Source organism: Hyperoodon ampullatus (assembly GCF_949752795.1).
Source record: "Hyperoodon ampullatus genome assembly, chromosome: 12".
Classification (NCBI taxonomy): Eukaryota; Metazoa; Chordata; class Mammalia; order Artiodactyla; family Ziphiidae; genus Hyperoodon; species Hyperoodon ampullatus.
In genome coordinates, this window is record NC_136925.1 from 68,635,103 (window position 1) to 68,658,444 (window position 23,342).

At 40.2% G+C, this 23,342-nt stretch overlaps 1 protein-coding gene across 5 annotated transcripts in view; it reads left to right on the forward strand.

Annotated features, from left to right (window-relative positions):
• The window catches only part of PHACTR2 (phosphatase and actin regulator 2), a gene marked incomplete at both ends in the record, with an annotated part of 249,822 nt that overhangs the window by 147,144 nt on the left and 79,336 nt on the right, over positions 1–23,342 (forward strand). For all 5 annotated transcript variants that reach the window (XM_079716311.1, XM_079716313.1, XM_079716312.1 and 2 more), the window contains one exon: positions 19,103–19,270. In XM_079716311.1, the coding sequence (XP_079572437.1) occupies positions 19,103–19,270 (168 nt within the window). The remainder of the gene's footprint in view (positions 1–19,102; positions 19,271–23,342) is intronic.

Genomic DNA, 23,342 nt, shown 5'->3' on the forward strand with positions numbered 1-23,342 from the left:
CACATGTCTACGTCCAAAATTATTTTCTTATAAAGACACCAGTCATATTGGATGAGGGCCCACCCGTAGGACCTCATTTTACCTTGAATACCTCGTTAAAGGCCGTATCCAATACAGTCATATTCTGAGATTCTTGGAATTGGCTTCAACATGTGAATTTGGGGGGCCACAATTCAGGCTGTAACATTGTCCTTAAAACAAGTTTACAAACTGGGATCCATTCACAATGGCCCATAAGCACATCACATCCATTGTTCTTTTCTCAGGGTTCTTCAGTTCCACTCCTTAACAGTACAGCCTCTTCTCTGCTCACTCCAACAATGCCACTTATTCAGTAGATACGACTTGAGTAAGAGGATGCCCTGAAGGTGATTTTCAGCAATGGCAATCAACCCGTGTCACTAGGCAGTGCCACTCAAGAAGTGAAGCATAGAATGTAAAGCGTATCTAGTGTGAAATTGATAAATAGTCTATGTGAACATTCTATTTCCACCATAATTGTGTAAGAAATAATTACCAGTATCTTGTGATCAGAACACCAACTTGATTTGAGTAATGCTGACAGAAAAAAAAGAGCTTATCAAGATTCTGATTCCAGTGTGGTCAGCAACTATATATGCGCTGCCTGACTGGCTAATCTTCTTTGAGGTCCCCGGATGTGAGGCGCACTCTATTTTGAGAAATGTTTTGTTGTCACTCCATATATACTTTTTCTTTTCTCGATTTGATTTTTCTTACTCTGTATGCTATCATTGTCTTAGATGTGTTTGATATCCAGCAGAGTGACATGTCTCCTCACAAAGAGCTGCTAAAATAAGAAGGAAAATGGATAGGGATGCTAAAGAAAGATAGTGTTTAAACACCTGTCAGAGTAAAACCAGAACAAGAATGTTCTCACCAGAAAATGTAGCAGCCCCATTGAGTCAGGTTGGTAATCCAAAGATGACTCGTGTGTGACTAAACACATTTGTATTATATCCCATCACGTTGCAAAACACCCAGAAGGCTTTCGTTGATACCTTCCTATCTCATTAAATTTCACAGGACACTCTTTGCTGGGATGGACAGTTGGAGTGGACTTGCTCATTTTGTCACAAGTCATGAAGACAGTGCTTCAAAAGCACACTCACCTCCTTGAGGTTCAAAATTCCTTAATTTAAATGGAATAGGTCCCTCAAGACATTTAGGCACACAAGTAAGATTTGGGTGCATCTGAATCTAGCAATCCTAGATCCTCTCTGAAAAGGATTTAAAATTCTCTAGTAACCTCAGAAATTACTTAATTTTTTTAAGGCATCTTCTGGACCAGGAGTTTCCTAGAATTAAGTTAGACCTTGAGATGTCTGAGATAGAAAACATTGCCAGAAAAAGCTGCACATAGGACCCAGTTCTTTCGGGCCTTGATCTGGATCCAAATAGTGATGGGGTGGCAGTGGGGGCACGCAGGAACTCTTAGCCAAGCCTCCACACCCATTAGTTGTGACTGTCACTTTCGTCTCTTAAGGCATTTTGCAGATTAGAATCTGAACACTCAATGTAAGGAAGGTTAAAAGTCACAGAACATTGGTGCCCTTCCAAGTGAGAACACTTCACTTGGACCAAGATCCTGATATTTCAGATGCAAAATTCAATATCCTAAGGCTTAGAAAATGAAGTCTTTATTATCAAGTGGAAATAATGGGTCAGGATTTAATTAATAATTGCTTGTGGTCTTGCAATGCCAGTCCAACCTTATTTTTATTCCTGGAGACCTAATCCTAGGGGCGAAGAGAAAGGGCACAAGGTTCTGGTTAGATCTCAAAAAGGGAAGGGTGTAGAATAAACAGAGGCCTCCTTTTTAATGATTTCTTCTCCAGTTCAGTGGCTAATGAGTCCCAGTAAACAAGAGTCCTTCAGGACTTAGCTATCTGTGTTGAACTTAAAGGTGGCCTTAACTGCAAAGGATCTGAGGTTAAGAGTCACAGAACGGAACTGTTTTTCCTCTTGAGATTTTGACATTAGGCATATTTGGAAACAGGAATAAAATGCAGTTTCCTATGCTTGGCAGCTAAAGAAAAAAACCCAAAAGACAAAAACAAGACTAAAAGGAACAAAACCTTGTTGCCCAACTAGATGTAGACAGTTCCATAACTGGATTTTCAACATGAATCACTGAGTATTTTATTAACCAAGTAAGCAATCAGTCTTTTGAATAAAATAGGTCTTTGTTAAAGTACTTTTTAATTTTTTGCAGGTTTAAGTGTAAAAACAAATTGTTCGACTTCCCAGCGGGTGGGAAATAGAGCTGGGTCCAGTTCTAGCTACTCTCTCCCATTCTTGTAGGTGATGTTGACCTTCTTGCTTTGTGCCTTTCCTTAGTCCAGGGCATTTCTGCTAGAGAATAATGGGGCTGTCCCTTGAGCGCTCGTTGGTCTCAGCACCTCCCAGCAATTGTCTTGAGAACAGTGGAGAACGAGGGTAGCTCTATGTAGGAGTCTGTTTGCAGGGGGGGCGGGGTTGTTTTCCTGGAGCCCTCTGGAAGACCAGGAAAATAGCTTTCAAAGAAATCTCATTGCCCCCATTGCTACATATCAGAAATAATCCAATTCTATCATTTGTTCCCCTCCAAACCTTTTAAGAGCCCCTTTTCTACTTGCTCCACTTGCTTGAGTGGGAACTAGGAGAAGGGGGAGGCATTGACCTTTCTTGAATATTGATGAGGCAGGATGACCCTTCACATATGTTATCTCTGTTACCCGGGCAACGACCCGAATGGTAATTGTGTTATCCCATTCTACGGATGAGGCAGAGACTCTGAAAGTTTCAAGGACTTGCCCAAGGTTACCAGCTAGGATGTGGAGGAAGAGCTTATTCAAGTCTTTCTGGCCCCAAAGCCCATGTTTTTCCTCTACAGTACTCACAGGTTTGCGTTTATACTTAAATGACTAATTATTTCTTTTTTTTTTAATTTTTGGCTGCGTTGGGTCTTCGTTGCTGTGTGCGGGCTTTCTCTAGTTGCGGCGAGTGGGGGCTCCTCTTCTTTGTGGTGTGCGGGCTTCTCATTGCAGTGGCTTCTCTTGTTGCGGAGCACGGGCTGTAGGCATGCGGGCTTCAGTAGTTGTGGCTCGTGGGCTCTAGGTGCATGGGCTCAGTAGTTGTGGCACACGGACTTAGCTGCTCCACAGCATGTGGGATCTTCCCGGGCCAGGGCTTGAACCCATGTCCCCTGAACTGGCAGGCAGATTCTTAACCACTGCGCCACCAGGGAAGCCCCTAATTATTTCTCTTTTAAAAAGCGTGTACAGAGAGTTACCAGGGTGCCAAATAAACTAAAGAATTTAACAAAACAAAACATTTTCTTCTCTGGAAGTTTTCATATAGAGCAACATAAGTGTCAATCATTTCTCCATTTGTGTTTTCCCCCCTTAAGATACCGGTATAACAGGAGATATTTGATTCTCAATTGAAAGTAGAGATAGGAGAGGTGATGTTTTTTGTTTGGATTGGAACAAAAACTTGCTGGTTGCCAGTCTTTGAGAATGATTCCTGGTAACTGGGCATGTTACATTATGTAGTCAGATATGTGCCGTCACGACCCTGGGCTGCTGTGCAAAGGGCCTTGTAATTCTCCCAGTTTCTGATGTAGTTAGTGAATCAGAAGTCTAAAGTAGCAACACAGAGCTCAGTATCCCTAATATTGTTATGAAATAATTTGGTTTCAGGTTAAAAATATGGTTTCATGGTTTTCTAGATGGTTTCCCAGTTTTCTGAGAGATTCAAATTCTCACGTGCAATGCCTGAAAAGAATGGAAAAAACAAAAACAATTGGGATTCAGTTCCAATTTAGTTAGATAGCTTACCTTTCCTAGTTTCTTTACCATGAAAGTGAGTTGCCTCTCTGACTTCCCCTGTTAGGACTGAAGACAAATCTGACATGCCTGGTGTGCTCAGTGTTCAGAGAAGGAAGAGGTGATGTCAGGGTGGTGTGTGTGGATAGGTAGCTTCTTTAAAAAAATAATAATAATTTCACCACTGTTTGAAAAGAGAAAGTTCCTGAAAGATAATTTCACATCTGAATGATTCCAGCTGTTCTTTTCAGTGGTTTGTCTTTGATGGTTGTCTTTTAAAATTAGTTAAAATTACATAGTAAGCAGCTATTGTTTGTTCACCTGAAAATTTTGTCAACAATGTGTGTACCATTCTTCTGACTGTTAATCATCCTTCCTGCTGGCTTTGATGTTTTCTCAATTTCAAACTTTAGTGTCTGTTATATTATCTTTCAAAATATTTGGAATTCTACAGGAAGGCACTGTTGGAAACAATTTCCTCTGTGTGAAAAATCTAAAGACCTGCTAAAATAAATCATGGCCTAGATAGACCAGGCCTTGTAAATTATTGCCAAACTCTTGTCCGTGACTTAGTTATTCATTCTGTAAATAGTTATTAAGTACCTTCTGTGGCTTATGCACAGGGTGGGGGGCACCACCAGTAATAAAGCCCCTTTGGTCCCTATCCTCATGGGACTGCTGACATAGCAGGGAGGACTATCCCCTTTTCTTCATACACTTACTCCTTGAAGAGGCAAGTGTTTTTCCCCTACTCACTTAATAAGAACCACAATTAAAAATAATCTTATGGCTTCTGGAAAAGTCGGTGAGTTGCAGCTAGCTACTTCTGAATCTCAGTTATGGGCTTTTTTTTTATCATTCTAGTACACATTCAACATTCCTTCAGGCCAGTATTGAAAATCTTAATAAAAATTATATCAGAAAAGAACTTTGGAATCGGCTGGTTGGCTTGATGGTGCCCTTATTGGATTCAGAGGCGTTCCGTGTGGTGTTTTACCCAACTCCTGCTGGTACAACTCATTCTCTGGAGCGCTTGCTTGACACACGTGTCATTTTCGAGAAAGAAACCAAAATAGAACATTTTGTTAAGTGGGACATGTTTAGTGACTATATTGGAGGGAAAAAAAGTTAAAGTTAACCCTAAAGGCATCATTACTGTAAAATTATTTTTTTAAAAAACCACTAATAGAATTCTCTCTCTCTCTCTCTCTCTCTCTCTCTCTCTTTCTCTCTCTCTCTCTCTCTCTCTCTCTCTCTCGTCTCCATCTCTAGAGAATTAGGTATACAAACTAAGAAATGTTAATCCTTTGCTTTTCAGTCACTTTTAAATGGTTTCCAGCTTAATTGAGACAGGGTGTTTCTACCTTTTTAGCAATGTTATGAAACTGGACTAAATCTCTGTAACGCACAAACAGTTTTATCCTGAATTTTAACTCAGAACTTGGAGACCATTTCATGCCATGCCTGCAGCCACCGCATCGCCTGTGCGCTCAGTACCCGCCGTTTTTCTACATTGGAATGGATGGTCACCAGGATAATGTCAGCCCCCATCATAGACCATAAGTCTCCTTAAGGGCAGAGATCCATTACATTTTTGCTCACTGTCATAGCGCCAGTGCGTTACCTTGTCTATAATGGTTACTCAAGAAATTAATTAGGATGGATGACTCCATTCCACAGGAAGCAGAGCTTCCCACATCCTCATCTTCCGGTGGACTTCTCCTTCCTCCTCTTCCTCATTCTGTCTGAAACTCGCCCCTCCTTGGCAACTCTCCCCTGTCGGAAGAGGCTCAGTTTTCCTTCACCCCTCGCTGTTGACCTTCGATCCACTCCCGATCACCATTCCTGCCTGTTTTGCTTCCAGTACTGTGTGGATTCTTATTTGAAATACGTGCCATCCTGCTGAGTTTCTCTTACCATCTCTTTGCTGCTGTCGTTTTCAGATTTCCTGGTGACTTCTTCATGTGCACCACATTAGGTTCAGGCTCTGCTGTTCCACCCAAGCCTGCGGTTATCCTGAGGGCATTCAGTTCCCACATGCTAATCCTTCTCTCTTGGATCTTCACTTTCTCCCTCCCTCCAGGCTCTTTCATCTCAGCCCATAAACGTGCTTGATCATCCCCCCACACCTCGTGAATGTAAAACAAATAAACTGAACTTTTCCCTTTACCTGCTGATTCCTAGTACAAAAGAAGTCCCAGGTTCTTGGAATTTAACAGAACATTTTCTTACTGCTCTGGAAGTTTTCTTACAGAGCAACATAAATGTCAAGCATTTCTCCATGTGTGTTTTCCCCCCTTAAGATACCAGTATAACAGGAGATATTTGATTCTCAATTGAAAGTAGAGATAGGAGAGGTGATGTTTTCTGTTTGGATTGGAACAAAAACTTGCTGGCTGCCAGTCTTCGAGAATGATTCCTGGTAACTGGGCATGTTACATTATGTAGTCAGATATGTGCCGTCACGACCCTGGGCTGCTGTGCAAAGGGCCTTGTAATTCTCCCAGTTTCTGATGTAGTTAGTGAATCAGAAGTCTAAAGTAGCAACACAGAGCTCAGTATCCCTAATATTGTTATGAAAGGATTTGGTTTCAGGTTAAAAATATGGTTTCATGGTTTTCTAGATGGTTTCCTAGTTTTCTGAGAGATTCAAATTCTCACGTGCAATGCCTGAAAAGAATGGAAAAAACAAAAACAATTGGGATTTAGTTCCAATTTAGTTGGATGATTTACCTTTCCTAGTAAAGGCTACTACCTCGATGTAATCAACCTCTAAGAGGTAAACTTAACTGTGCTTTGGTTTGAAAGACCACCCCAAATAACTTCTTTAACTTCAACTCTGATTTCTTGCAAATGTGCCAGTACTGTATTTCTGATTGTCTGCTGACATCTTCCCCTGAATATTCATGGTGCCTGAGCTCAAGACATAGATCTTATCTCCAAGTCTCCATCTCCTCTTTACATCCTACCACATCCTCGGAGAGGTTCTGGCCATGAGTCGCCTGTGCCTTCTCCAGGCAGCTTCTCAGCCTCCTTACTTCCTCCTCAGTATCTCTTGGAGCCCTTCATCATTTCCAGTCCATTTTTTCTCTTCCTGTCCAAGTTCAGATGCCTGGGTTGTTACAGTCACCTCTTAACTGAATGACAGAGATATAAACCTGAGTGCCTTGGGGACTCTGTATGACTAATTGACATAAATTCTACCAGCTTTCTGCCTTCCACTGTATGAGCCTATGGCTTGTTTCTCCTGGTGTCCTGAGTTCCATTGTATAAGGTTTCATTTCTGCCTTGGGGGGATAGTCCAGAGTTTTACATGTGGCCACCAGGCTCTTCACAGAACTCGGTGTGACTGCCGGGGGACTGCAAAGAGAGTTAGTCACATTATATGTAGACTCTCATGGATCTTTTGACCCAAAGATATTGGTCCAGATTTAATGTGTTACTTTAATAATACTTCTGTTACATTCATCCTCTATGGGAAATTTTTCATAATTTTGTTGGGGGCAGAATGTAACCAACCATTCACTTCAAAATCGTGAAATTTCATTAGATTTAAAAAAAAAATTTTTACTGACTGTAGCATATATTTTATTTATTTATTTTTATTTTTTGGCCGTACCACTCAGCATGTGAGATCTTAGTACCCGGACCAGGGATCGAACCCGCTCCGCCTGCAGTGGAAGCGCCAAGTCTTAACCACTGGACCACCAGAGAAGTCCCGAATTTCATTATATTTTATTTTACAATTTATATCTAAGGTCTGCCAGCTTCTCTCCTAAAGTTTCATCCCCATGTACACGCTCAGCATAAACTGAGTGGTCACCATCTTCACATAGAGGTGACATTCTCTCTCACTTGGTAATTTGTCCACTGGAGACGTGTCAACTTTTTCTTCCTTTCCACAAGCACAGCACACCCTCCATACACCATGACCTGCTCCCCACCCCAGACTCTGAGGGTTGTTGGCTCAGGAAGGGAAGGAGGGTAGGAAGTTGATTTGTTCCTTTCTCGTTTCTCTGTAGCACACTTCTTGCTATTCCTAAACACAGCCATCCTATCTGTTCCTAGAACACTTTGCTTATAGCAATAACAGTGATATATGAAACTTAAAATGCTTTTGTTTATATTAAAATTGATTTTCCATTTGCAAAGTGACCCTTTTCCTATTCAATCAGAGTTTCTTCAAACCCTAAATACAAGTGACATTATTTAATCTGTTAAACATCCTGGAGCAAGTCTAGGGGATATTGTTCATGTCAGTGCACCAGGATGTCATACAGCTGCACAAACATGCTCCTTCTGCAGGTCTATCGTCCACAAGTTTAAACTCTGAAATTCTCTGTCAGTGTTTGCAAGACAGATGGAAGTCTTTAGTAGCTTCTCCCTTTGGGAGTTTAAAAATAATGGCTGCCTCTGTTAGAAAAACAAGTCAAAAAACTGATGGTATCAAATTTCTAAAATTAATACTATGTTAAATAAGGATTCTGTGCAATCAAATGACTGTAGTCAATATAAGTGAAGAGGACCCACTGCCTGCAACCAGCATGAAGTTAACTGTGGTGACAGTGGGCATTGTTTTGGAGAGTAAAACAGTATCTGCCCTATCTCGTTGGGTTAGTCCAAAGAAGCAGCTGGGCATAGAATTGAATTATTATTCATTAGGCTTTATGTCTTGCCTTCACTTAAAATATAGCCCAATTCCCACCCACAGTCCCCTGACCCATCTTGTGCAAGGGATACTCAGGAGGCAAACTACCTGAGTTTAAATCCCTCTGACCAGCTGTGTGACCTTGGGTAAATTGCTTGGTCTCTCTGGACTTCCAACGTACTCACTTATAAAATGGAAATACTAATAGCACCTATTTTATAGGGTTGTGGTGACAACAAGGCAATAGTCATGAAGCGCTTAGAACAGGTCTTAATGTGATGTAGAACTATATCCATCGTATTCAGCCCAGTGATCATTTAACTTAGTCTTATAATTTCCGCAGTGAAATATTGGGGTCCTTGCTCAAGGTCACAGGGCCCGTTAAGTAGCAGAGTTGGGTCTGTGACTCAGTTCTCTTCTTGGCTTTACAGTTAACCATCCCAACTGGATGGTCAAAACCCAGAACATTTACTGAGATTTATTGCCTGTCCTAATTGTGTGACATCTTCTTTGCTTTTTGCTCTGCAGAGTCTTACTGCTCTTTTAGAGATACTAGAAGGTGCTGCTGGTTCACCATGAGTTTAACTATCATATTCCAATGAGGACAGCCTGAGAGAATGGGAAAAAATAACCCTGATCAGGAATCAGATGACCTAGACTATGTCTCTGCCACTAGTTAATTATTGGGAAAGCCACATAGCCTTCTTGGGTCTCAGTGTCCTCATATATAGCGCTTTAATATATAGAGAGTAATGTAGAACTCCTGTGATAAACAGAGTTGTTCCTGTAATGGATAATGTTATACTCAGTGTTTCTCTGAACCGCATTGCTCAGACTACTGCCTGCTCTAATATGCAGAATAAGACTAAACATAAAGCTGTCATTATTTACAGAAAATAAACTGATTCATCATCATTAAGCTTGCTGAGGTGAGCTTCTAATTTAGCGTGGCTTCAGGGCAACCTCAAAAAATGGTGGAAAGGTAGATTAGCTTTCTCAGAAATCTAGTAAGGGGTAGGAGATATTATTTACGTGTTCCAGGTAAAGACAATGGAAATGATATCCTTTCTAAAAGCAAGAGCTGTGAAAAAGCTCATCATGTTCAAGTACTCTCCCATCTGAGGTCTTGCTGAGATAGATGGCATATGTTTCATTTTGTACCTAAGTAGCTTTGCTTTGAAATGCTCGTGTATTTAGATGAGTCTCACAGACACAATGTTCGGTGAAGGAAGACAGACACAAAAGAGTATGTTGTATAATTGCGCTAAGTTGAAGTTCAAGAACAGGTAAATTAGTGGCAACGGAAGTCAAAACAGTGGTTATTTGGGGGCATGGATGGAGAGGATGGTATTGACTGGGAAGGAGCACAAGCAGGTTTTCTGGGCCTGGAAATGACCTAGACCTTGATCTGGATGGTGGTTGCATGTACAAAATCATTTGCTTGCTGTATGCTTGTTATACCTCAAACATAATTTTGAAACATCTTCATAGTATTAATCTCAGTGACAGTGAGAAATACTGATTTCATCCCAAGTCCCTTTAGCTAACTTTATCATTTCTTTCAAGTGACAGTGGAATGGAAATTGGCAACTTGGGAGGCAAATTATAGTCTAGTATATAATTAATTAACTAGCGAATAAATATTAGTCTTCCTCCAGAGAAACTAAAATTCCTTCATTTTACTCTATTGCGGCAATGTTTTTCACATTCTCTTCTTTTTTTTTCTAATAAAAAATTGTTTTTTGAGGTCTAGTTTCAATCGATTAAAGTAAGGTCAGGTGCAGAAGGGAGCCACCTAGTCAATTACAATCCAGGTTTCACATAAGTCTCTTGACCTCTGCTCTTCTCACATACCTGGAAACGCTTGTGAAATTAACAACAACAAAAGTCAAAAATATCTACAGATTTACTGCTGGTGACAAGTATGATGTGACCAAGAAAGTCTGTAGGTGATGCGTGTAGAAGGGCAATTGGAGATATTTTTCTTTGAATTTAATTTCTTGTTTACATTCTGTTCTTTTTACTCTTGCTGCATTGCCAAAGATGGTGGCTAAACAATTTAAAACATAATTTTAGCCATGATTATTACCTTAATGCTGATTATTTTTAAAAGGAACTATCAGCAGGTGAAAAGCAGTTTTCTTCTGTGTCATCTAAGATCTAACTCTAAAACTGTATTTTTCTCAGATTTTTTTTTTTTTTGCGGTACGCGGGCCTCTCACTGTTGTGGCCTCTCCCATTGTGGAGCACAGGCTCCAGACGCACAGGCTCCAGACGCGCAGGCTCAGCGGCCATGGCTCACGGGCCCAGCCGCTCCGCGGCATGTGGGATCTTCCCGGACCGGGGCACGAACCCGTGTCCCCTGCATCGGCAGGCGGACTCTCAACCACTGCGCCACCAGGGAAGACCCCCTAAGATCCTTTTTGTTGTTGTTCCAGGCTTCCATCCAGGATACCACTTTACATTTGTTCATAATGTCTCCTTACCCTCCTCTGGTCTGGGACAATTTCTCAGACTTCCCTTGTTTTAATGACCTTGAGGTGTATTTATTGGTCAGGTATTTTGTAAACGTCCCTCAGTTTGGTTTGTCTAATGCTTTTCTTATGGTTACAGTGGGGTTATAGGTTTCAACATCTGATTCTCATCCATCATATCAAGGGTTCATGCTCTCAACATGACTTATCACTGATCAAGTTAACATCCATCATTTGATTGAGTTAGTGTTTATCAGGTTTCTCCTCCGTGAAGTCCCTCTTTTTCCCTACCTTTCCATACCAAAGTCTTTTTTTTTTTAATTGTATATATTTATTTTTGGCTGCACTGCGCGGCCTGTGGGATTTTAGTTCCCTGACCAGGGATCGAACCCAGGCCCTCGGCAGTGAAAGCGTGGAGTCCCAACCACTGGACCTCGAGGGAATTCCCTATACCGAAGTCTTTCGAAGGAAGTCACCGTGTATAGCCCACATTTCAGGAGTGGGGAATTAAGATCCACCTTCTTGAGAGTGGAGTATTTATATAAATTAATTGTGATTCTTCTGTACAGACTTTTCTGTGATCCCACATTTATTTATTTACTCAGTATTCAGTATGGACTCACAGATGTTTATTTTATACTTTGAATTATCATCTAATACTGCACCATTTATTTTATTGCTCAAGTTGTTCCATCTTTGGCCTGTGGGACTCTCTTAGTTGGCTCCTGTGTGACTTTGACATTCTCTCATCAGAATGTTTCTTGAGTGCTTGTTTACTTTCTGGCACTAGAAGATGCTCTAAGCTCATCTAGTATGTTCCTTGCTCCAACCTTAACAGCAGCCATTTCTGGAAAAAGGTCTGATTCCTTTTATTGGAGAGTGCTATTAGAAACCAAGACCTGAGTGCTCACTGGGGTGTCATTGCTTCTAGCCCCTCCGAATGAATAGGAAATACATGTGTGTATACTGAGCCATGTATATACACATACCTATTACCTATCTGTCTTCTATCTATCTACCTCTTTCTTTCTCTCTCTCTTGCCAAAACAGGAGTTCATACTGATGCCTCCAACTCTAATTCAGTGCCACATGGATCATTCTAGCTTCCCCCTTGCTTATCTGTAACCTTCCCCCTTGCTTATCTGTAACCTTCCTTTCCAAGACTGACAAATCTGGCTCCTAACATCCACCATCTGTTTGTTCCATCCAGTTTACAAGTATACCAGTTTCAGAATTAACTCCTAACGCCATGTCATGCCACACATTTTTATTCTTCTGTGCCTTTTCACTTCCCTTCCACTGGTCATTCATCCTTCCCCCAAAAGGAAGAGATTTGGTCCAACCCAGTGTAAATGCTGATTAGCAAGAGAGGGAGGATCTCCTTTAGACAACTCAAGACAAGGATAGCCACTTGGCTTCCCTAATCCAATCTCGTCTGCGATGGCTCATAGCATCCGTTCCCTCTGACCTTGTTGTCTACTTGGTTCTGTGCCCAGAACTGGATGTATGCCCCTGTCTGACAGCATGTTTTCTAAGTCACTGTTTTGTGAGAGAGAGGGCTCATGTAAGGGTAGGAAATAAAGTTAAATCTTCCCTAAGTGCAGCCCTAGTGTTTCTTTGCCATATGTTCTGTGGCCTTTAAAGAGGAAGGTGACAGAATTATAGTGGAAACATAAAAACTGTAATAGAAATAAAATATATATATAGTGATATTATTACATAAGCATAATAACTTACAAAGGCACAAAGAAAATAGCCTAGAAGCCATATATTAAGGAAATAAACTTTGGTTTGCTTGTTTTCTTACTTCTTTTCAGTATTTTTTTTTTTTTGGCAGTATGTGGGCCTCTCACTGTTGTGGCCTCTCCCGTTGCGGAGCACAGGCTCTGGACGTGCAGGCCCAGCGGCCATGACTCACGGGCCCAGCTGCTCTGCAGCATATGGGATCCCCCCGGGCCAGGGCACGAACCCGCGTCCCCTGCATCGGCAGGCGGACTCTCAACCACTGCGCCACCAAGGAAGCCCTCAGTATTTGATTTTTTTTTTAAATAAATTTATTTATTTTTGGCTACATTGGATCTTCATTGCTACACACGGGCTTTCTGTAGTTGCAGTGAGTGGGGGCTACTCTTTGTTGCAGTGTTCAGGCTTCCCTTGCGGAGCATGGGCTCTAGGCGCATGGGCTTCAGTAGTTGTGGCATGCAGACCCAGTAGTTGTGGCTCGCGGCCTGTAGAGTGCAGGCTCAGTAGTTGTGGCACATGGGCATAGTTGCTCTGCGGCATGTGGGACCTTCCCGGACCAGGGATTGAACCCGTGTCCCCTGTATTGGCAGGCGGATTCTTAACCACTTCGCCACCAGGGAAGTCCCTAAGCTCTTGATTTTTAAATGTCAGATGTTTTTGTACAATGCCCTTTTAATAGGTACATTCTTTGGTCCAATAAAATCATTATGAGTAGTATTGTAAGCATATACTTAGTACAGCAGAGTATTATCAACACTTTTTTTTTTAACCACAAATGAGTTCGCTTTGTTTTTGTTATTACTGGGCTTCAAAAATGTATTCTCATTAACCTTCAGATATGTAAGGATAGGGACTTCCCTTGTTGGCACAGTGGTTAAGAATCCACCTGCCAATGCAGGGAACTCGGGTTCGAGCCCTGGTCCGGGAAGATCCCACATGCCGCGGAGCAGCTAAGCCCGTGCGCCACAACTACTGAGCCTGCGCTCTAGAGCCCACGAGCCACAACTAGTGAAGCCCGCGTACCTAGAGTCGGTGCTTCGCAACAAGAGAAGCCACTGCCACGAGAAGCCCACGCACCACAACAAAGAGTAGCCCCCGCTCGCCGCAACTAGAGAAAGCCCGCGTGCAGCAACAAAGACCCAACGCAGCCAAAAAAATTTTTAAATTAAAAAAAAAAAAAGATATGTAAGGCTATTTAGAGGACAGTTGAGGCCATTTTTGCCACCGTTTTTTTTTCAGAGTGGCTATCACTTTCTTTAGAATCAGTACTGGGAATTCTTTTATTGGGGTTCTTTTCTAAATGACCTTTCACCTACGAAATTTGTGAAGTGGAATGCTCTGCCACATTTGTCTCACTTTCTCAGTGACTGAAATAATTGTGTGGAGAAAACCCAAAAATGAACATCTAGACTATTAGAGAACTATTGAACATTATAAAAATACTACAAACTCGTATTAAATAGGATTAATTTTTCTAAGAATCCTTTTCATTCAATTCTCAGATCTCAAAGAAAAGACTCTCCAAGTCTATAATTTAATTTATATGATAATTATCTAGCTTCATTTATTTTTGGCTTCTGAGGTCACAGTAGCACTGGGATTGTCTAACTGATAAATTTCTGTTTAAATGAAAAGTAAAATCTTCATGTATTTTCTGGATCTTACTGGTTGGTGGTGCAGGGAAATCCTGTTAGGAATGAGCTTCCTTTGGTGGGAAGATAGACTGAGCTGTGTCGTTTTAAATGTCTACATTTGAACAGCTAATGACTGTTTTTAAAAATATTTAAATAATGTTTACTTGGCTCAATATTCTGTGGTAACCTAAGTGGGAAAAGAATTTGAAAAATAATGGATACTTGTATGGGTATAACTGAATCACCTTGCTGTACACCTGTAACTGACACACCATTGTGAATCAACTACACTCCAATATAAAATTAAAATTAAAAGTAAAGGAACTTATTTACAAAAACAGAAGTAGAGTCACAGATGTAGAAAACAAACTTATGGTTACCAGGAGATAAGGATGGGGGGATAAACTGGGAGATTGGGATTGACATATACACACTATATAAAATAGATAACTAATAAGGCCCTACTGGATAGCACAGGGAACTCTACTCATTACTCTGTAATGGCCTATATGGGAAAAGAATCGAAAAAAGAGTGGATATATGTGTATGTATAACTGAGTCACTTTGCTGTACAGCAGAAACTAATACAATATTGTAAATCAACTATACTCCAATAAAAAATTTAAAAAAATAGGGCTTCCCTGGTGGCACAGTGGTTGGGAGTCTGCCTGCCGATGCAGGGGACGCGGGTTCGTGCCCCGGTCTGGGAGGATCCCACATGCCGTGGAGCGGCTGGGCCCGTGAGCCATGGCCGCTGGGCCTGCGCGTCCGGAGCCTGTGCTCCGCAATGGGAGAGACCACAACAGTGAGGGGCCCACGCACAGCAAAAAAAAAAAAAAAAAAAATTAAAAAAAATAATTAAAAGTAAATAAATTTTATTAATCTCCTCCTCAAGGAGATTTTAAATAAATTAATTAAACTAAATATTTTTAAATGTTGATTTCCAGTATGAAAGAGAAGGTCCTGCTGAATGACAGGTCACTCTTCATAACATGTAAGTGGATCAAAGTAAACATTTAAAACAGGAAAATCAGGGACTTCCCTCATGGTCCAGTGGTTAAGACTCCACGCTTCCACTTCAGGGAGCACAGGTTTGATCCTGGGTTGGGGAACTAAGATCCTGCAGGCCGAGTGGCGTGGCCAAAAAATAATAATAATAAATAAATTAAAAGATGGATGTTAAAAAAAATAAAAATAAAACAGGGAAATCAGACTTTCATCTGGGCTTTACCTGGCAATTTATTCTTATCTGTGTGTAAATGCCAAATTCACTAGATTTGTTGTGAAAAAATGTTTCAAATGTTTCAAAGTGACTTTAATGGTAAGTTGGTCCAAAAGAAAAATAATAGAATTATCACTGGTCCTGGCAGTATCCTAGGTGTTTGGAGGAAAGAAGGGAGTAAATATTCTGTTTATACTACTCCAAATCAGGTGGCTGTCCCCTTCACGTTCATGATTTACAAGAAGTACAATGGCAGTGTGGCCAACTGTGCCAACGTATGGTTCCTAATTGCAAGTGTGGTTTAGTGTAATAGCCCAATAATTACAAAATTATAGGTGGATTCATTCAATCAGGAAAAAGGTATGTGTGTGCGTGTTCTGCTGTGGTCATTGGCACTGGCCCAGGCCCCTTCCGGAGTAGAGATAAAGACTAAAACTGTAAATGCAAAATAAAGAAAGGTATGGCAGTTAATGTCTTATGTAGCTATGAATTTAACATGAAGGCTTTCATTTTTCAACTGCCTCATTCAGTCTCTCCATCTGTCACCTTCTGTCACGTAAGGAATATTTAAATTTTGTTTTCGTTTGTTTTTGTCTTCAGGAGAAAAAATAGACTATTCCTTAGTGGTTCAGATCAAAAGCAGAATTTTGATGGAGTGTCAGGGAACCGGATATGTGGGTTGAGAGAAAATGAGAACTAAATGTGTGTCTATAGCCACGGAGGTGAATTTGAGATGGTAACTTTAGTTCCCATGTTTGTAATAGTCAGTCCTTTTATATTCCACAGCATTTAAATTGTTCAAAATTGAGCCTTCAGCATAAAGTCTCAGTGGAGAAGAAATACCATATGGTCAGTTTCTCCCTGGGTTTGCCCCTAGTTTAAGGAAGGCAGTTGGACAGGAGTGGAAGTAAAGTAAATAAAGATTTTACTTTTTAACTCTGGCTTAGCTTCCAAATTAGTCCTTCCCATATCTCTGCCTGCTGCACTGTGGCCAACGTGGCTGGGGTAAAGTAGGGTTAGGAACCCTTTACAGAAAGAAGAATCAGTCACTGCCGAACTTGCACTTCTGCCTGAAATTAGAGTTGACTTTATGAGTGGGAAGAACAGGATTTATCATTCTTGTTTGGAAGGAGAACTTACAAGGATTAAGGTATTGGCATTGTATTGACTGTCTTTTTCCATTCAGTTTAAGATTTTCCTGGTTCTTGGTATGTCAAGTGATTTTTGATTGAAACTTAAAACATTTTTGTATTATATTATGAGATCGTAAATGTGATGGAAACCTTTTGTTTTAACTGGCTTTGACACCTCTCCAGCAAGGGAAGCAAGGGGTGCCACCTCATTACTGCCAGGCGGAGGTAAAAACTCAGGTTCTCCCTTCATCCTGTGTTGATATCTGGCTGCAGAAATGGGGGGAAGGGTCTTCATTACTCTCGGGCACGGTTCAATTTCCAGGTCCCCATGTGGTCTCTACTGACACCATAGTGGGTGGAGGTGGTCTTGTTCCCACTGGGCAGTGGTTTGGTGTGACCCCAGTACTGGCGGGGAAGGAGAAGAAGCGATACCTCATTCCTGGGTATGGGTGGAAGACCAGGTTCCCACATGGTCTTCACTGACACTGTAGAGGATGCTTCATTAACAGCTGGCGCACAGGAAGGTCCTGGATCCCTACTTGGTCCTCTCTGACACCATTCTGATCGGGGTTTTGGGGCTCCTCATTAGAGGGTAGAAGTCTAGTCTACCACTCAGCCTTTCTTGGCTTGGATGGTCATAGTTTCTTCTGTGGTGTTTGGCTGGAGTGGAGCAGTTATTGTCTAAAAGTTTTCTGTCTTGCTAGGCTGTCCCTTTCCTGGTCCTTTGGCTAGAGAGAGCAGACTTTTGTGGAGGCTTTTTTTGGTCTGTGCCCATTGGTGTTTTCAGGTTCAGCTGCAAGTCTGGAATACATGAGACTAAAGGAAAACCCAGGGATCTTACCTCCATGTTGTTTCTTAGGTCCTGAGGTCCCAAGCTGGCCTACTTTCTTTTCACCTTATATAGTCTTTTCATATTTCTTTTATATATAGCATTCAGGGTTTTTTTTAGTTGTATGTAGCAGGAGAAGTAGGAAAAAGTAAGTCTACTCCATTTTCCTAGAAGCAGAGGTTCTTGCCATTCAATTTTTGTTTAATTTTTCCCAATATTGTGAAAGTTTTGGAGATGGAAGAATTATGCAATTAATGACCACACACCCACCACCTAGATTCAACACTTAACATTTTGCTATATTTTACTATATTGTAAATTTATCCATCTCCATTCCATCTATCCATCAATTTATTATTTTTCATGGACATCAGTATACTTCATCCCTAAACACGTCAGCATGCATGCCATTTAATTGGACTTCACTACTTATTTATGGTTTTTTTAATGGTAGATTTTACATAAAGTAAAATGCACAATATCATAAATACCATTTGATGCATTTTGTATAATCCATCCTTTATTGAGATAATTTCCATCACCCCAGGAAAATCCCTGAAGCCTCTTCTCAATTAATTCCCACCTCCATTTAACTCCAAGAAGCAACTACTGTTCTGGTTTTCTTTCTTTCTTCTTCTTTTTTCTGTTTTCCCATAAATTCATTTTGCCATTTTTAGAACTTCATATAAATAGAACCACACAGTATGTACTCTTTTGTGTGTTGCTGTTTTTTTCCAGCACAATGTTGTTGAGATACATTCACGTTGTTTGTAGGTATCAATGGCTCCTTTTCTTTAAATTGCTGAGTGATACTTCATTGCATGAAAAATACCATAGTTATCCATTCTTTAGTTGCTTCCCGTATTTGCCATTAAAATTTAATCTTTGGGGTAATATACTTTATCACCATCTTCTTTCTGTTATGAACGTAGTGTAAGGCAACTTAAGGTCTGGAGGCTTTTTTCTGATTGATGAAATGATTGAGGCACATAAAGATATGTTCTGTTACCTATGACATCCATATTTCCCACGTATTTTTTGTCACTTGTGATAGTTATCAGTTTATTTGAAGCTAAAAACTTTTTTGTAACAGAAGCAAAAGATAGTTTTAGTATAGTAAAATTTAGAATTTAGCTTCTTGGCACTGAATCTTATTTTGTGAAGGAAAAAAACCTGGTTTTAACTACACCATAACTGTCATTTTCATTACTGAGAATGCCAAACTAGTCTCTGGAGGAACATCCTGTTTCACTTAGAATACTCTATTTCTGCACAAAATATTGATGTAGTTGTTGCAGATGGATTCAGCTGTTTCGCAGACCCTTATTTATTTGGCCTTACCTTTTATGTAGGTCTCTTATTTCTTTTCTGTTTCCTCAAAATGATTATCTAAGGGGACTGTAATTTCTGAGTGATTGATTTATTGATTGATATTAGAGGAGCTCTACCGGCAGGGAAATGGGGCAAAATAAATTTTATGTGAGATTCCAATTAAAGTGGGCTTGCTTACTTTGAACAGTACAGGAAGACATAGATGATGTTGTTTCCAACTTTTATTACAGCTTTTCTCTGACTTGACTTTCTTTATACAGTTGATGGACTGGACAAAGCTTCTATAGCAAACTCAGATGGCCCAACAGCAGGCTCCCAAACACCTCCCTTCAAGAGAAAGGGGAAACTCTCCACCATTGGTAAAATCTTTAAGCCTTGGAAATGGAGGAAAAAGAAGACCAGTGACAAATTTAGAGAAACATCAGCAGGTAGGAACATCATAATTTTGTTAGAAGATAAATTGTTAAATTTTCCAAAAGGTAAAAAATTATGTCTTGCAGGGTTTTTTTTTTTTCAGGGAAAAAATTAATCTATATTTGAAATGAAATTATTTCATTTAAGGGTGAAACAACGTAGGGTTCTGATCTGCCTTCTTTTTCTACTCACTTTGGCTTTCTAACATAGTCTTATTTTTAAATATGTACTTGTAAATTCATATAAAAATTAATGTGTAGGGGGAGGGAGGTGAAATGGAAAATTAGAAGCGGAAATGTTATTTGTCAGTATTGTAGCTGCAAGTATCTATTTATACACACACATACGAACACTCTATTATCTATCTGTCTACTTAGTTCCAGTAACACGATCCTATTTGTCAATGAAGAATTTTTTTAATGTCTTTTAAATGTATTTGTTCTGTGGGCAAAATTTAAATGGCTGTATGAAGGAAAAGTGTTGCTATATTTATTAATTTTAAATTTCCATCATGTCCTTAGGACAAATAAATGGTCTGTGTCCTAGAGGAGTCATAACCCTAATGGTGTGAAAACTTTTTATTGTTATTTTATTTTGTGGATTTGTTAAACCTTAAGAATTACATTATTTAGTACCTTTCATATGGACTTATAGAGGAAGTTGGCCTTAAATCTCAGGCCAGAATTAAGCCTGATTTAAACAAATGTCCAGTATCAGGGTATTGTTTAAGGTGGAAATGTGTTTATCTCTTGGTGTAAGTTTAGCTTTCTCCACGTTTGTTGTGTAAAATAATCCCTTCATCAAAATTACTCACTGCACCAGAAACTAATATTGTCCGTGTATGTACAGGATCACAGAGCATATCTTACTGGTCTGTGCTAAGAGTTGGCCTTTAGTTCTAGTTCTGTGACATAAAAAGGAAAACACCATCAATAGCACAAGGGTGTAGGATAGAGACACCAGGGCTTCCTAAAGAAAATTGTCTCTGCTGCTTTTGCAGCTGTATCATTTCTTTGAGCATTTAATATTTAAAAAAAAATAATGATCCTATTTCTGGGATTTGTTTCAAAATGATCCTGGAGGAGAGGGGAGTATAGATGAAAGAAGATGGGTCACAAGTTGGTAATATATGGGGTTCATTATTCTCATGTCTCTACTTTTAGGTACTGGAAAGTTTTTGCAATAAAAAGACAAAGACAAAAGACTTGGCTTAGGAGCAAATAATGATAGTTTGCTTATTGAATCCTCTTTAGTTCCTAACTGGCTTCTTGGGTTAGGAGCAGTGGGAAGGGATGAACAGAGGGCTGTGCTGAGGGAGGACACCTGGGTTCTAGTTGTGTCCTTGCCACCAAGGTACCGTGTGACCTTGAGCAAGTCAGATCAGAGTTGAATGAATTGAATTCTAATGTGCTTTCAGTTCCAGATTCTGTTGTGGATCCTTGACTCCTTCCAACCCCTGACTGGGCATCTTGTTCTGCCTTGTTCTTCAGTTGTAGATGGAAATACACTGGTCTTCTTAAATACTTCCCACTCAGGTTCCTCTAAGCATGGGGGTAGTCTAGCTCTTTGAGTTACCATGGATAACCAATATGGGAATAGGGCTCTGGGCAGTAGCATTAAGAAGACATTGAAAAGAGATGATGAAAGTCTCTTCATTTGTCTCTCTTGCCCTTTTCCTGGGTCTGGGCTGCTACCTTCTCTCTCCCTAAAGTAGAAACAATTACAAAGAACTTCCCTTCATCTTTTCTTGTCACTCTTTTTAATTATTTTAATAGTAGGGAGGCTGTAACATTTCTACCAACCCAGAATATTTAAGAAAAGTCATTTTAGACAGCATTAAGTGTTATTTTATATTATCCCATATTTATTGAGGATAGCCTAGCAATCTTTGTATTCTGTTTCCTTTTCAAATTCACACAAGATTTTATATAAGTTGAGCTCCAAGAAGTTATTTATGGGTACTATATTTCTAGCTCCTAAAGACTACCGAACCACATTAAAAACCTGAGAAAGTTATTAGATGTCTCATTAGATTTTTTGGTTTTTGTCTTTGCATCAAAATTGTGACATAACAGAATAAAGACAAGCCAAGTGGATGTGTTAACAATTCATTGTGAATTTTTCTGCTACACTTACTTGCATCATTTCTTTTTAAACCCATGTTATTACTAATGTTTTATTTGAATTTCATAAGATCTTATCAAGTGTCCCAAGTACTTTACTGTCACTATATATATATATTTTTTAATTCAATTTCTGCTGAGTTTTATGGAATATATTAGTAAAGCTTAAAATAAACGGAGGAACAAAGTGGTGTAACATGTTTTTTTCACATTGAGGAAAGATGTCACAACTAGAGGAAAACTGATGCATTTGGAAATAACCAAGAGAAGGGTGTTTTCTTCCCTAATACATTGTCTCAAACAGTGAAATCTAGGGGTTTGGGTATGACCAAGGCCAGCTCCATCAAAGAACACCTTAGGCAAGATCCATAATATTTTGGGATATGAAAGAATATGAAGTTCTTCCAAGAAGAGTAACTCTTCTTCGTTTGTCCTTCTCCTAAGCTCTTGGCTTTACAGTCATATGGACATGAATCTTACTGTGTTCTATTACACAGCGATTAATACAGCTTTTCCTAGTGTGGGTGTCTGTTGTAGGAATTTTTAATTGATGGTAGATAGGATGCACCACTGATTTATTAATGCCACTGTAATAAATGCCATTGTTCTCAAACGTTCATGGTGGTGGAAGTTAAGAAAGGTCCTGTGTTCTGTCTGCTTGGTGGTCCTTGAGTCGACTATTTTGAAAGGCTGTCTTGTCCTATAAGGCTGGCTGGGCTTATGCCCCAACTTCAAGTTCTCTGGCCTTGTTTTAAAGCAGAAAGTTACCTGTATCTTCAGCTCTGTTTAGGATGGTCCATAGGCTATTGGGTTCTAGGGCAGAGTAGTCTTTTCTATTTACTTTCCCTTGGTGATTCTTTTCTTCTGTTTTCATCTCCTGAGTGAAAGGGTCCTTCTTTGGTTCCACCTAAGCTCCATCCCTTCCCTAACTTTAGAACTCAAAATCTCATTTACGCTTTTTTTCCTACATAATCATTTCTTCCCTTTTTTGGGGGGTGGTGGTGGTGGGTAGGTAGTGGTGGCTGACAATACAAACAACCAGGCTGTTCCTCTAACTTCTACATGGGCGGTTACAACTAAGACCAAAGGTCTTAGTTGTAAAAAATCTCCCCTGTGTCTGCTGCTTCCACTTCCCTCCCGCACTCTCATCTCTTTCCTTCTGCAGTCTTCCCCTGCATCCAGCACTCCATTGAGGGGACTCCAAGCCTCCCAATCCTGACATTTAGTGTCATTCTCTCATTTTCATCCATCTCAGTCTCTACAGGATGTGCCATTGCTGTTGTGTCCTCCCATGTTTTACAAAATAGCTCTTACTTGATTTACACAAGGTGTCATTATCTTGGTCGTCTTTGACTTTTCTTTCTCTTTTGTCCCCTCTCTTCCCCTTCCCATTTCCCCTAAACCTGTGCAAGAGAGGTCCGCTACCTGTCTCAGCCCTTCTCCTTTTGTGAACGTGCCCTTCCTCATCCTTCTTTCTTCTCAGTGCCCACATCTCTCAAACCCAGACACATCTCCCCGAGCACCTCATGGGCAGTAGTGCTTGAGGACTGTGTGTTAACTCAAAACCCATTCTTACGGTCTACATAGATCTACATTGAAAACGTGGTACATGCCAGGCACTGATTAATTTGCTTCTGGGTGTCAATTTTTTAATTAAAAAAATCAGAATTTTATAGTGAGAATTTTAAGAAACTTGCATCAGATTTTGCTCTCACACAGTGAGGGGAGGCATTCATTTAAGTTGGGCTGTAAGACTGCAGTTATTTTCACAATGAGAGGTTACAGTGTCTACAAGCAGAAGAATTGCTGTGAAGATGTGCTGTGTGTCCCCCGGTTTAGAAGAGAGGGTCTGTAACCTATGACCACACTCAGTTCTTCCTCAAACCACTGAGTGCCTGGGCAGGTGACTGGAGTAGCAACCATCTAATTCCACCCCTCCCTAAAGGTATCACAGGCTTTAAAC